Below are 13,369 nucleotides of genomic sequence, written 5' to 3'. Positions count from 1 at the left end.
CTAGTCATCACCACCCACTGTCAACTCTTGGGCTACTCTTTTATCAACGAATAGTAGGATTGACAGTCACATTATAATGCCCCCATGGCTGAAAGGGCGAGCATGTTTGGTGTATGACGGGGAATCGAACCCGCGACCCTCAGATTGTGAGTCGAGTGCCCTAACCACCTGGCCCTATTTTTCTCTTATAGACACAAAGTTGTGCTGTGCCCACCATTATTATTGAACCTCAATGTCTAGCATATAAGTCCTCAAATTTACCACTGAGCCACTGGGAGGTAAAACATTAATGCAACAGGTCTAAGGATAAACTGATTAAATAATAAAAACAATATAAACATTACAAACTTTAGCTCAACAGTTTGATGCCTATTTTCTGTGTAGCACCAGCAAGACAGAAAAGATGCCTATTCAGTAATAGTTTATTAGCAAATATTAGCAAACATCTTCAAAATACATTTTAATCCTATTTCCTGTAATTTTTGTATGGGGTTTAATAAAGAATGTATTTTACTGTATGTAGCCCAGCATGGCCAGATGGTTAGGGCACTCGACTCGCAATCTGAGGGTTGTGGGTTCGAATCCCCGTTATACCGAAACATGGTCACCCGGTGTCCGAACTAGGACGCCAGTCATACTCCCAGATACTCACCTCCAACAGAATTTGGAGGTGTGAGAAACACCATACAAAACTACTATTTACTGTATACAATAGTTAAAAGAGTATTATTATTTCATATGAGAAAATTTTCCTACTTTTTAAACTGTTGTACTACAATTACTTTAGCCAGTATAAAAAATTTTACATCTGTTTTTTTCTTGTCATGAAGAGCAATTTTTGTGTGACCTTTGACTTGATTAATATTCAATTTCCTTGCAAAAATGTGTTAATGTCTTTGCACATGGTGTAAAAAAGTCGTTTACAAATTGAGTACATAAGTCTGATTGAGAGTTAAGAGGTATAGCGCAACTCATCGTGAACTCTGTAATTACGGTTTAGAAATTCAAAAGAAATAAATATTCATTTTTCAATTTCATACTTCATATTCACTTCACATTTGTATAAATTTTACGCTCACGAAAAGTATAGGTAAAAAACAAAACTAAAGCAATCTGAATGCAGCTAGATAAATAATTTTATATAAATTTAAGTGTACAATTCAGAAATGATAATATTTCTTACCTTTAACTGTTTTTTGACAGTGGTTACTTGAGCTGCTGAGATACTATCAACATCCATATCCATTAAGCTTCTCAAGAAGTTGGCTTCAGACATCACAGCCTTAGCAGACTTCCATGATACCTCCTTTATTCCCCGCAGAACAACAATACACTCTGACACAATCTGGACTGGTTTCGGAGGAGTTGCAAAGGATCTATTGGAGTGAGACTTTTAGAGATATTCATACTATCCACCTTTTATGAAGAAGTCATTCTTTAAGAAAAAAATGTTACAGAAACAAAATGTGTGTTTTAAATACTGTTAAACACTGATACATTGTAGGGTTAATAGAAATCAAATAAATCTCTTGTAAAAATTTATTCTTTATTTATGGTTTATATTAAAGGACAGGATTGTGTACATGAAGATATGCTTGATGACTGAAATAGTCAAGTGGTTTAAAATGATCTTACATGAGTTTCAACAGATTCAACTTGTTTACGTTATTTTTTTATATTACAGTTGGAAACAGACAGGTATAAAATAATTTTTCCCTATTACTTTACTATTATTTACTATTACGTAGCCTATACTGGAACAACTGTGCTGCTTAATTTTGATAAATGATCTGAAATAAAGTTATTAAAAGGATTCACTTTGCCTTTTGAGTTCTTAAGAAAATTCAGTGATTATGAAACAGAAGAAAAGATTTAAACTCCAACAATGAATAAAATGCTAGTCTAATAAATATACCATCATGATCCAACACAGAAAAAAATAACTCAAGCTAAACACTTGTATAATTTGAAATACAGAAATATGTGAGCAAGAAGAGTTTTTACAAGTGTCTATAAGAGCATTCTTATGTTACTCAGAAGAGAAACATTAAGTTTGTAAGCATGCTGGAATATAAATTAATTTCTATTGTGGGAGTTTTAGAAATTAGTATGAGAACCTTCAAAGTAAAAGACTATTAACATAAAAATTTGTATTATTCATCAACATAATTAGTTTTCCTGTATGTGAAACAGAAATAACATGAATATGAATTGAATAGAGTTGTTTAAACATTTGTTTAACAACAAGTAAAAGCTTGGAATGGTCTATTCTTTCATTGGGGGGGTGTGTCTTTGTCCCATTGCGTAGTTTTGTGCTTAACAACAAATAAACAAATAATAACACATTTTTGACTCATCTTCCTTCTCTTCACCATGTAATATTTGTGTAATACCACACCTTGACGTTTTTAACCTAGTAAATGAGAAACAAAATGAATTTAACCGTATCTCTGTGACGTCAGACTTGTCAAGATCCTCCAAAGCTACTCTTGCTGCCTCAAGTACTGGTAAGGCTTCTGCTAAAGCTGCCTCAGCTTCATGCTAAAACACAGAAATATACAGTATAGCAACAGTAGGTGTTTTAAAAACTTTATGATGCTATTTATATAATCTCTCTTTTCTTATTCCCTACAGACTATACTCATTACATATATTACCTATAATATATATGGCTACAAACAATTAACACTGTATTTTAAAATCAAGTTGAACTCGTTAATCGTAATAAAACATTTTAAGGTTATTATCGTGACTAACTGTCAAATTGCAAACCTATTTGTTCTTATTTTTATTCCACACCAAATGTTAATAGTTGATTCATAGTTGGGATTAGATCTATCACAAACAAGTAACACATACACATGTGTTCACTCCTTCCCCTATATAAAGAATGCAAATATATATGATGTTTCAAAGGTCCATATCCATAGGTAGAATTTACTATTGATCTTTATTTAACAATTGTTCAATTCCCATACATATATATACCATACACACTTTCTCGTGATCTGTATAGTCACCCATTATTTATACTTTCATTTATCTGAAAAATAAATAAATATCAATTATAAATAATAGAATGGCCATGAATACAAACTTTAGAGACACTCTGTATATTCAGAAATATACTTATCTGATTAACATACAATCTTAATTAGATGTGACCTTAAAATAAGATGCTAAAACACAATACAATAAACACCAGTTGCACGATTGTAAAACTAAAACGTTTCTGTGTACAATAATTTAGTGTTTCCATTACATTTTCCAAATTTTAAGAAAACATATAAATTCTTCAGTATTTTTAATTCTTATTAATATGAAATATTGAAGGTTGTTGTTCAACCTTCAAAACAGAACAATGTATATAACATTATTACAAATTTCTTATACAGTTTTGCTTGTAATATTATTCCTGATTTTTTCAAAGGTACTTTCAAAATACTTATAAAATGATAATCTGCCCATGAAATTAAAAAATCATATCTTCATGATTTACCTTCTCAGCTTGAATTAGAACACTCTGTTCTTCGATGTCTTTACTCTTGGTGAGAGCATACTGTTGCTTGTCCTGGGCCCGTTTCGTACCCACAGAAATCTCTTTTAACAATTTTTCACAAGCAACAGTTTTTTCTCGTACAGCCACTTGCTGGACATCCAGTCTCTCACGCAAGGAACTGATTTGAATTCTTGCCTCCTGAATCTTGTTTAGGCCTCCCATTAGTCGCTCACACTATGTAACAAAATCATTGTATAATACAGCTGTTATGAAATTTAAAATATAAATTGTAACCACAGACTTACAGATTATTTTTCCGAAACTTTTGTTTTCATTTTATTCTACTGTGAAAAATAAACAACTAATGAGTATCAGCCACCTTAATTTGACTGACAGGCGACCAAATATAGTGTTCTATTGAAAAAAACAATTGAATTTGTGAGTTCTCTTTCTCAATTCCACTTTTCTTTCTTTTTAAAAATGGTTTGATTTATAATTAAATTTGCCAAAATAAGTTAACAAACACCTAACATAACCATAACCTTTCAAGGACAGACAAAAAAGAAGAATACCTTAAGTACTAGATGACACATTAAAACATTAATAAAAAAAATATAAGTTCAAGTAAATAACAACTAATTAATAACAAATATGGGATATATAAACTAAAAAAAATATAAAACAAAATAAGTAAAAATAAAAAAAACAAGATAAAAATTGAAAACTCCTAATTTAGAATTTTTTGGTCCTTTTTTTCTGAAAAACTACTTGAAATGATTCATTTCTCTGTTGTACCTGACTCGTTATGAAGGCATCTTTTTCTGTTAGGAGGTTCAAATAACTGTTGATAAAATCCAAGTAGTTTTTAGGTGTAACATAGTTTTGACGACGAAGTTTCTGGAGAAACTGGACACTGTATTCCGTTACAGACTGATGCACCATCACAACGTGGTTTACCACAGCTTCTCTTTGTTCTTCTGGAATTTGTTGATTCTATGGATAAAGACAGCTTCTTTTAAAAGATTATTCCACTCTTATCACACTTGGTTAATTATAATATACAGACTGTTGGGAAATAAAATGTGCCCAAAATGACAAAAATAAGCATATGTGTGATAAATAATATGAATAATATTTTTAACTTAGATCTTTCTTGATCTACTTGACCCTTGATAGTAAAAAGTAGAAAAAGATCACAAAAAATTATGGTTGGAAGCCAATCAAATGATTCTATACAGACTCTATCATTTTGACCAACCTTGCACCCACCAGTAACCATAAAAATATACATACTATAACTTTTAATATGGTAAGTGTATCTTAACAAGAATAAAAATATATATTTCACCTTACAGTTTTCAAATTTCAATTGCATAACCTCTAGAACCTCCTAAGTGTGAATACCAAAAGTCTTCTTTCAGCAAAACTTTTATATTTTATTGGCCTTGTAAACACCAAGTAACAAAGATATAAATCATTAAATGTTTTTTCTAGAATGACTGCATACTGTAAAAGACAATGTTTATTTAGCAGCCAAAGTTTTTTCTTCACAACTGAACTTAGATTCTATCATATTACAGCAAAAACTATTTATTATGCTGGACAGTTTTGTGTAAACAAGAGATTCACTTACCAGCATGCTCATGGTAAATTACACAACAACCATGCTCAGCATTCTTGTTGCCACTATTTTTCATTATGAATAATTTGTTTATGTAATTTCATTGAAGTTTACTTATGTAACGTAATACATTTCTAATTTTTATATTTTAGTTACATTTACAACAATGAATAAAAATATACATAAATAACCAAGAAACTGAGTACTTATGTCTGAAAGTTTGTCTTTTTTTTGTGCTTTTTGCACTTATAGAAAAAAAGCTAATGTCAAAGATTAGCCTTAATTCTTAGTAAAGATAATGTAGTCTCAAAAATGTTTTTTTTTAACTCATATGCAATTTAGAATAAAAAATATTGCCATGCACATAAAATAGAATGTCCTAAAAAGTAATATAATTTATATGGCTTTCTAACTAATCTAGAAACAGCTTAAATAATTTCATGCCTAGTCAAGCAGAGCTTCAACAGTGGCAAACAAAAAAACAACAATGCTAAAATGTTCAAATATATTTATTTCAAGGGCTTGAGGCCCTGTAGCTGTCAGTAAATTGAAATCTTTGCTTTCTATTGGTCACAAATAATCCAATAGTAAATGTTTATGACAATTTTCGAAAGCAGGATGTTCTACAAAGGGCATGGTACGTGGTCTTCACCTTATTGCTTATTTCTCCATATAGCAAAAACCTTTATCAGCACAGCATAAATGTAAAGTTCCACAGAATGTTAAGAGGTCATATAGGGGTAGAAGAAAATCAAAAATGAGCAAAGAAGTATCATATGATACAGACATGCGAGCACTAAGAATTAAATATTTCATTTTGAAATTAAAACATGTAATATTAAAACTTTAATTATAAACTACATCATAATTCCAGGTTTATTGGCACTTTCAAACAAAGTTGTTTAATTAAACTTTGAATGTACATCTGTAATCGGACATGACGTGCACTTTGATCATACCCGATTTTAGAGAGTTAATACAACTAATTCCTATAGCAAATGCAGTTGCATGAATGTTTAGCATTCAGGTTTCAGAAGGATATATGGATATATGTATGCATATCATTTTTGTCATTATGAATATTAGACACTATCTCAAAACCTGGCTCATCAAAAACACAAACATTTTTGTCATGAGTGTGTTCACATACCTTCTATTTCATAGAAATTCGTGTTTAGGGCAAAATTAAAGAACTATTATCTCAAAGCAAAGCTCTGCAATAAATGTTTAAGAAGACATTTGCTTTGTCAAAATGCTGCATTATTTTCTAAAAGCATTAAAGAAAAGAAAGCAGCTATTCTATCTATCTGTATAAAGCACACACACAAAAAAAATCTATGTGTCTGTCTATTTGTCCATTATCAAACAACTCCTAGGCTGCTGGGCCAATCTCAACCAAACTTTGTGGGATGACAGTTAGGAACAAAAGGCATGTTAATGGGGGATTCACAACCTCTCCAGCCTCCATTATTGCTGTTATTGAGCATTTATTGACTACATTCATGCCCTTATACCCAAAATGTTTTTATTACATTTTCTGTAAAACAACATACATACAGTGTGGGGGCAGGGCACACAAATATCTTATATATATCTGAGAGAATGCACTAGCACTCTCTATGGAGATATGCAATGAAAAATATGGCTGCTACTATTGCAATAATACATAAACTCATGATATAAAGAGCAGTTTTTGTAGTTATACCCACTTCCTACCTTGACCCGTGACCTTTCAATTTCTGTGGCCAATGACTGTCAATTAATTAATAACGTGAAACAGTGGGGAAGGACATTAAGAGGTGGGTGTTGAAAGCAGGTAACAGAAAGCACCCCTTACCGCCAGTACTTTGGCTGCTATCTTTTAATACAAAGTCACCCTAACCATCAAACAGTGTATATCATGTTGCATATACATATTGAGTTTTAAAGCTTGTACAAAACTTTTGTTAAGATAATAATGAGTACAGTAATAATATGTTATGTTATAAATAAATTGTGTGAAAGTTAGTATTTTTGATATTTATCAAAGTATCCACCCCCACATATATTTTGGATTTATAACCCAGACAAAAGGGGGGAGGGGGTAACTTAGCTTGTCTTTTATAAAATAGCTTTATCTTTGTAAGTATAATCAGATGCCTGCCTGCACATTACAATTCTAAAATCATAATACCATTATTGGTCACCTTTTCTGTTCCAATACCAAATTTTACTGAGAATAGCATTTTATTGCTCAATATTTACAGATTTTGGCAATGTACTTGGTAACCTCATTAATGAATCTGATCCAGGGACATACATAATGATTTTCAATCTCTAAATGTTAAGTGTTTAAAAACTTTGTACCATTTTTATTCTAAAAAGAGGAGAATCTTAGAAACTAGTACTGTTATATCAAATGAAGTTTATAGATTGAATTAATCAAAGTTAAAGCCATCAGAAATGAGTACATTAAAAATTATTATTACTCACAAGCAATTTGTAAAAAACTAGGATCCAGGCAACCAAAATCACGCCTGTTTACTAATTTTACCTATTACACCTTAGTTTACCACAAAATCATTAAGAACAATTTATTATACTCATTCTATTTTGGTATTATGCTAACATTGTTTGTTGTAAAGAACAAATTTACATCATGGGCTATCTGTATTCAGCCCACTCAGACTTACCACTGAGCCACCAGTGGGGCAATGTTAACATTATCAACATAAAAAGCAGTTAAATAGAAACACAAAAATATAAGACTACTAAAAATTATCAGTTAATCATGAAAGTCCAGAATAGGTAAAAAGCAAAACAAAATATAAAATAATGTAACTTATACTAGATACAGCAATTTTAAATAATAATTAATACATCTTTACACTGTGAGAGAATAGCCAGAAATGTACATTTTTTGCCTCTTTACTAGAACAAATTGTGTACAACAAAATTTATTTTCACATCTATATGTTTGACCTTTAAGTTCAGTCTTTTCAATGATATTATAATGCTTAAGTCATGGATCAGCATTATTATGTTTAAACTGATATTGTAAGTTTTAAAGTACAACTCTGAATGTCTTTATAATTTTGATTTAGTTAAAATATTTACACATTGCTTGAAACAGGAGAAGAAATAACAATATTTACAACTGAAATGTCAAACATTCACTTGTATTAGGATCTCCTGGGTACTTGGACAAACAAAACAAAAGAACACATGTCCAAATTTCTATAAATAAGAACATAGATACAATTTTTACATAATTTACTAATAAAGATGTTAACAACATAAAAATTGAGAAACTTACATTAATTATCATTTTTGTGGTCCAACTAAACTCTCAAATACTACACTTGGGATAATTACATATCTGTTAGTCAGAAATTTCTTTGACTATACAAATATGTAACTTTATCATCATACAGAAAACACAAACGTAGTAGTTAAACTTACTTCAGCCAAGAAGACGCTTGCAACAGCAAACAAAGCCTCTTCAGGCCACGCAGTGAACCAGTCTATGTTTGTGTTATTCACTAACCCAGGGAAGTTTCGACAACGGGTCCGAAGCTTATCTCCAACGGGAGACATGGCGAGAACAATGTGAAGATTGCTGGCACATTTGTTGACAAAATACTGCCACACCTGCTCCTTTGCAATACCGAACCCTGATTTGATGGCTTCATCTCGCACCTGATTAAGTATTACTTCCTTTTCTTCATCAGAGAAAAGGGCAGGTACAATTCCAGATGTCAGCATGTTGTTGATTAGCTCCAAGAAACCTACAACAATTTAATATAATTAATAGCACTTGAAAACAGAAAATGTATACAGTTTTTATAGCCAACATAAATTCTGGTTAAAGGAATATACATGTAAGGGTTATCTTCTAATATTCTTCTCACAAAACTACTGTCTCAAATGGAAACCTTAACTAATTTTATTCTTTAATGGTTACTTTATGCAAAGAAAAAGAAAAAAACGAAGTCGGGTTTAATAAAACAAAATTTCTCAGCTCAAGTGTTAACTTTGCTGTATCTTTAAAAGCATAAGTCAATTCTAAACCAATAAACATTAAATGGCCCTATTGGTTGATTTCTTTAACTGACAAAAAAATTAAAAAATGTACCTTTTATTGCTCCTAAAAATGCTGAGTTAATGAAGAGTTGTGAACTTGTTTTCGTATATTTTTTCTTGGTTAATTACATTTTATAAGAATGATGTTCCAGGTCCCATGCTGCCATTTGAACAACTTTCTCAGTCATCGGTCTTTTATGGATATGATTATGAACTATTGCAAGACACTGAACTTTCTATTGTAATGAGCTTCGGCAAAGAATGGTGGGGGTTATGTTTAAATATCACATCTTGATCATCTTTCCACAGACCCTCTACTGAACATGGACAATGGCTATTTCAAGGCCATGTTTAAGCAGATTAAAGGAAGAAATGTGAAACTGGAAAGACATCAAAAGATCTGAGATATATGTGGTTAAATGGGATTGTTGCGGTTCCAGTTTCTTTTTCATAAAAACAGTCCTTGATATCTATGTGTGGCTGGAACTTGAAAGCCTTTGTACCAAGTGATATGCCCAGTTTTTCTGCAATGGATTTAGGGGTCAAATTGTTTTCTTTCCTATCAAAGAGTTCTCACTTTGCCAATGAGGGTGTTGCTTTGGGGTCTGATTTTGGAGCTTCTTCTTGTACTAAAAACTATTTTGCAAGTTTTTTTCCTATTTCATGGAAAGTATTATAGCCTTCCTTGTTTTAAATGTTGTGCTCTTCAATGTTAGGTCATATAACAATCTTTTGTATAAATAGTTCTCTTTGAAAACCTCTATAACTTGTTACTGTTTGGAGTGATTATTTTACCTTATTAGGGGGTATTGAGCCTTGGATTTTAGTGTTGTAATTCTAAAGAATTATTGCTGACTCATCGGGGGATCTCTTAAACTGTCCGGTCAGAAGTTTACCTTACTCAACATTGTACTCTGAAATGGTTAGGAACCAAATATATATCGGTTTTTAATGTTACTCATGGTGACATAACTCACATCTTTGTCATCACAGCTTGCAATATACAAAACATTCAAATAATGTGCAGCCAACCCTATGCAATAAAACTGCTGTTACATGCTGTTTAATTTATTCCTTTCATAAACGATGTTTGTACTCCACTTTATGAGACATAGAAACATAAAACATTGATCTATAAACGAAAAAATCATTTCATCCCTTAAACTGTTGTTGACTTTAATAACTTATATATGATCATAGAGGAATAAGAAATTATTACTATCACAGTTGATAGAATGAAACAATACTGTTTATTGTGCAATTTATTTTCTGTGACATTAAAGGTAGTTTCACACTGTCTAAACAAAGAAAAGATGGATGACAGTTCTCCCATGCATCTCCTTCTTTTTGGCTAGTGAAATACATTTCAGACTCTAGACAAAGTCCTGCTTCAGGTGACCAAAAAAAGGTAAGAAAAGTGTCTTATGCATATTCACTAGTTATACAAAAAAGAATTAGAAGGAGGTGACAAAATCTTAACCAGCTTAACCCACTGTCAAAACCCTCACTGAAAGAAGCAAGAACAAATTTTATTTTAGAGTTGAGGTTATGATCTAAAGAATGGGGTAAACATGGTAAATAAAAAGTTATTTAATTAACTTTATGAGAAAAATATCTGTTACATGATCTAAAATACATTAATATATATATATATCCAATTTACAAGGTGAGCTAAAGGTAAGTCATTCCCTACCAACCTATGGAAACCATATACCTATATTTTTATGAGCTCAAACAACTGGAGTTAGAATATTGTGAGCAAATCTCCCTGTATGTAATGACTAAATAATGAATGTGTTGCAAACAGTGTATTCAATAATGTGATCATCTCTGAGTTTACTAACTTCTGATTCACCAGTAAGTAGAATATTAAGGTCAACATCTTAGAGAAGATGTTTTTCCACTAACCTTCTTCTACGACGTGCGCATCAGAGAAGAGAAACACCACTTTCTTATTCTCCAGTCCCAACATGTTGTACAGAACCTTCAGATCTTCTCGAAAATTTGTCTCAGAATAACCTCGACTGAGTTTAATTACAAACACTTCACATCCAGCTGCATAGGCAGCCAAGCGAGTTAAACTCTGTTTCCCACTACCTCCAACGCCAACCAATAAGGCATGGCCTTGATCTATACGGATCACACGGTGGATTCGAGTCAGATGTTCCACAGCATTATCAAACAGAACCAGATTCATTGTAGAGTAATGTTCATTGTATTCCTCCAGGATCTGAAAATATTATACAATTCATATTAATTTTAAAGAAAAATATCAAATAATAAAAATATTTCTCATAACCAGTAAATAGTATTTATTCTTGTATTTTTCTTTTTTAGTTTACCAATAGACTTCACATGCTTTTTCTGGATTCTTACACCATTCATGTTACCCTTAACACATGTAACATCTAGTGCAAAACTGCTAACAGTTAGTTTTAAACTTGCTAATTTTTTAAAAATATCAGAGCTAATATTAATGTTTTTTATTTCTGAGAGCTAACTATTTTATTTGCTTTTGTAAACAATGTTCCCTTTGGTATATATTCACACATACTGCACAAATATGCCAGTTACAACCACTAAGCCACTACCAAAAAAAAACACATATAATTTATTTTCCACTTTGTAAAAATTAGGTACAATAACATGTGATAACCTTGGCATTGTAGTGCAGTGCTTGAACTTTTGTTCTAGGTAACCCGATTATGAGACATAAAAATTAATGCCACTCCAGAAAAAACACCTAAAATAACATAGCAATCAAAGTATGCCTCATAGCAACCAGTGCATTCACAGGGTGATTTTCAAAGCTTTTTAATCCAGAACAAAAGCAGGTGTAATTGTAATAGTCTTTTTGGGCCCAAATTGTTGTCGCAGCCCAGGTTTGAGACCTGCTGCTGTAGTGTGAAGATAAAATCTAAAGTTACATAACTTAGATAACAATGAATGTAATTACAGATGCTTAAAGCTATTGTAATTTTTATAACAAATTCTTAACATCTGACTGTACATAATTCTTGAATATACACTATCCTACCAAAAGTCATGGGACACACACCTCAGGAAAATGGGTGTGACAATGAAATATGCAAATAGTTTGGCCTATAAAGGAGAACAGTGGTTCGTTTGGAAGTCATTTCGAACTTGTACGCCTAACGATGAGTACATGGATAGAGCTCACATAGTTTCAGAGGGGAAGAATAGTTGGATGTCATTTGGGAAAAATGTCTGTACAGGATAGTGCGCAACAATTAAACATTCCCAGGTAGACAATTGGCAATGTGATGAAAAAATGGGAAGTCCACAGGTGAGATGATCCCAAGAAACGACCATGTAGGCATAAAATACTGTATAACAGGAGCCGATGCACCTCGAGAAGGCTGGTTACCTCATCTTGCTGTCAGACCCTAGAGAATCTGTGTTTGAAGATGTGGACAGCCACAGGCAATTCTATAAGTGTTTCCATGACACATCGAGAGCTGCATGCCATAAATTTTCATGGAAGAGCTGCAGCCCACAAGCCGTTGATAACAAAAACAAATGCACATGGTTGATTGGCATGGGGCAAGGCACACCAAACTTAGACTGTGGATCAATGGAAATTGGTCCTGTGGAGCAACGAGTCACACTACACGCTCTTTCAGTCTGATGGATGTGTTTGGGTATGAAGGATGCCTGGAGAATGCTTATTACCTGAGTGTATTGCCCCCAACAGTGAAGCTTGGAAGTGGCAGTATCATGGTCTGTGGGTGCTTCTCGTGGTATGGACTGGGTAACACTTGTCATAGTGCATGGATCCATGAATGCTGAGTCCTACATTGATGTTCTGAACAATTCTGTGTGTCCTACTTTGTGGCAGTTTTATGGTATCGCCCATTACACCTTCCAACATGATAATACTCCATGTCACAAATCTACGATTGTGAACGCGTAGTTTGAAGAGAATAACATCAGAACATTGCAGTGGCCAGGACAGAGCTCCGACCTCAACCTGACATAACATCTTTGGGATGAACTGGAATGCAGAATTGGGGCAAGGCCAAGATGGCCCTCTTCAGTAGTGGAGCTTAATAATGCTTTAAAGGAGGAATGGAGCACAATACCAGCTTTCTACCAGAAATTAGTAGACAGTCTTCCATGACACATTGAAGCCATCATTAAGGCCAAAGGTGGGCCAACATGCTATT

At 32.6% G+C, this 13,369-nt stretch overlaps 1 protein-coding gene across 1 annotated transcript in view; it reads right to left on the bottom strand.

Annotated features, from left to right (window-relative positions):
- Nucleotides 1-13,369, bottom strand: part of LOC106464372 (dynein heavy chain 10, axonemal-like) — a 125,092-nt gene that overhangs the window by 34,944 nt on the left and 76,779 nt on the right. Inside the window, 6 exon segments of the mRNA XM_013924509.2 lie at nt 1,184-1,376; nt 2,444-2,541; nt 3,500-3,733; nt 4,295-4,492; nt 8,562-8,887; nt 11,091-11,412. Of these exon segments, the coding sequence (XP_013779963.2) occupies nt 1,184-1,376; nt 2,444-2,541; nt 3,500-3,733; nt 4,295-4,492; nt 8,562-8,887; nt 11,091-11,412 (1,371 nt within the window).

Source organism: Limulus polyphemus, unplaced genomic scaffold (assembly GCF_000517525.1).
Source record: "Limulus polyphemus unplaced genomic scaffold, Limulus_polyphemus-2.1.2 Scaffold1632, whole genome shotgun sequence".
In the NCBI taxonomy this organism is placed as follows: Eukaryota; Metazoa; Arthropoda; class Merostomata; order Xiphosura; family Limulidae; genus Limulus; species Limulus polyphemus.
This window is presented reverse-complemented; position numbering and strand designations above follow the sequence as displayed.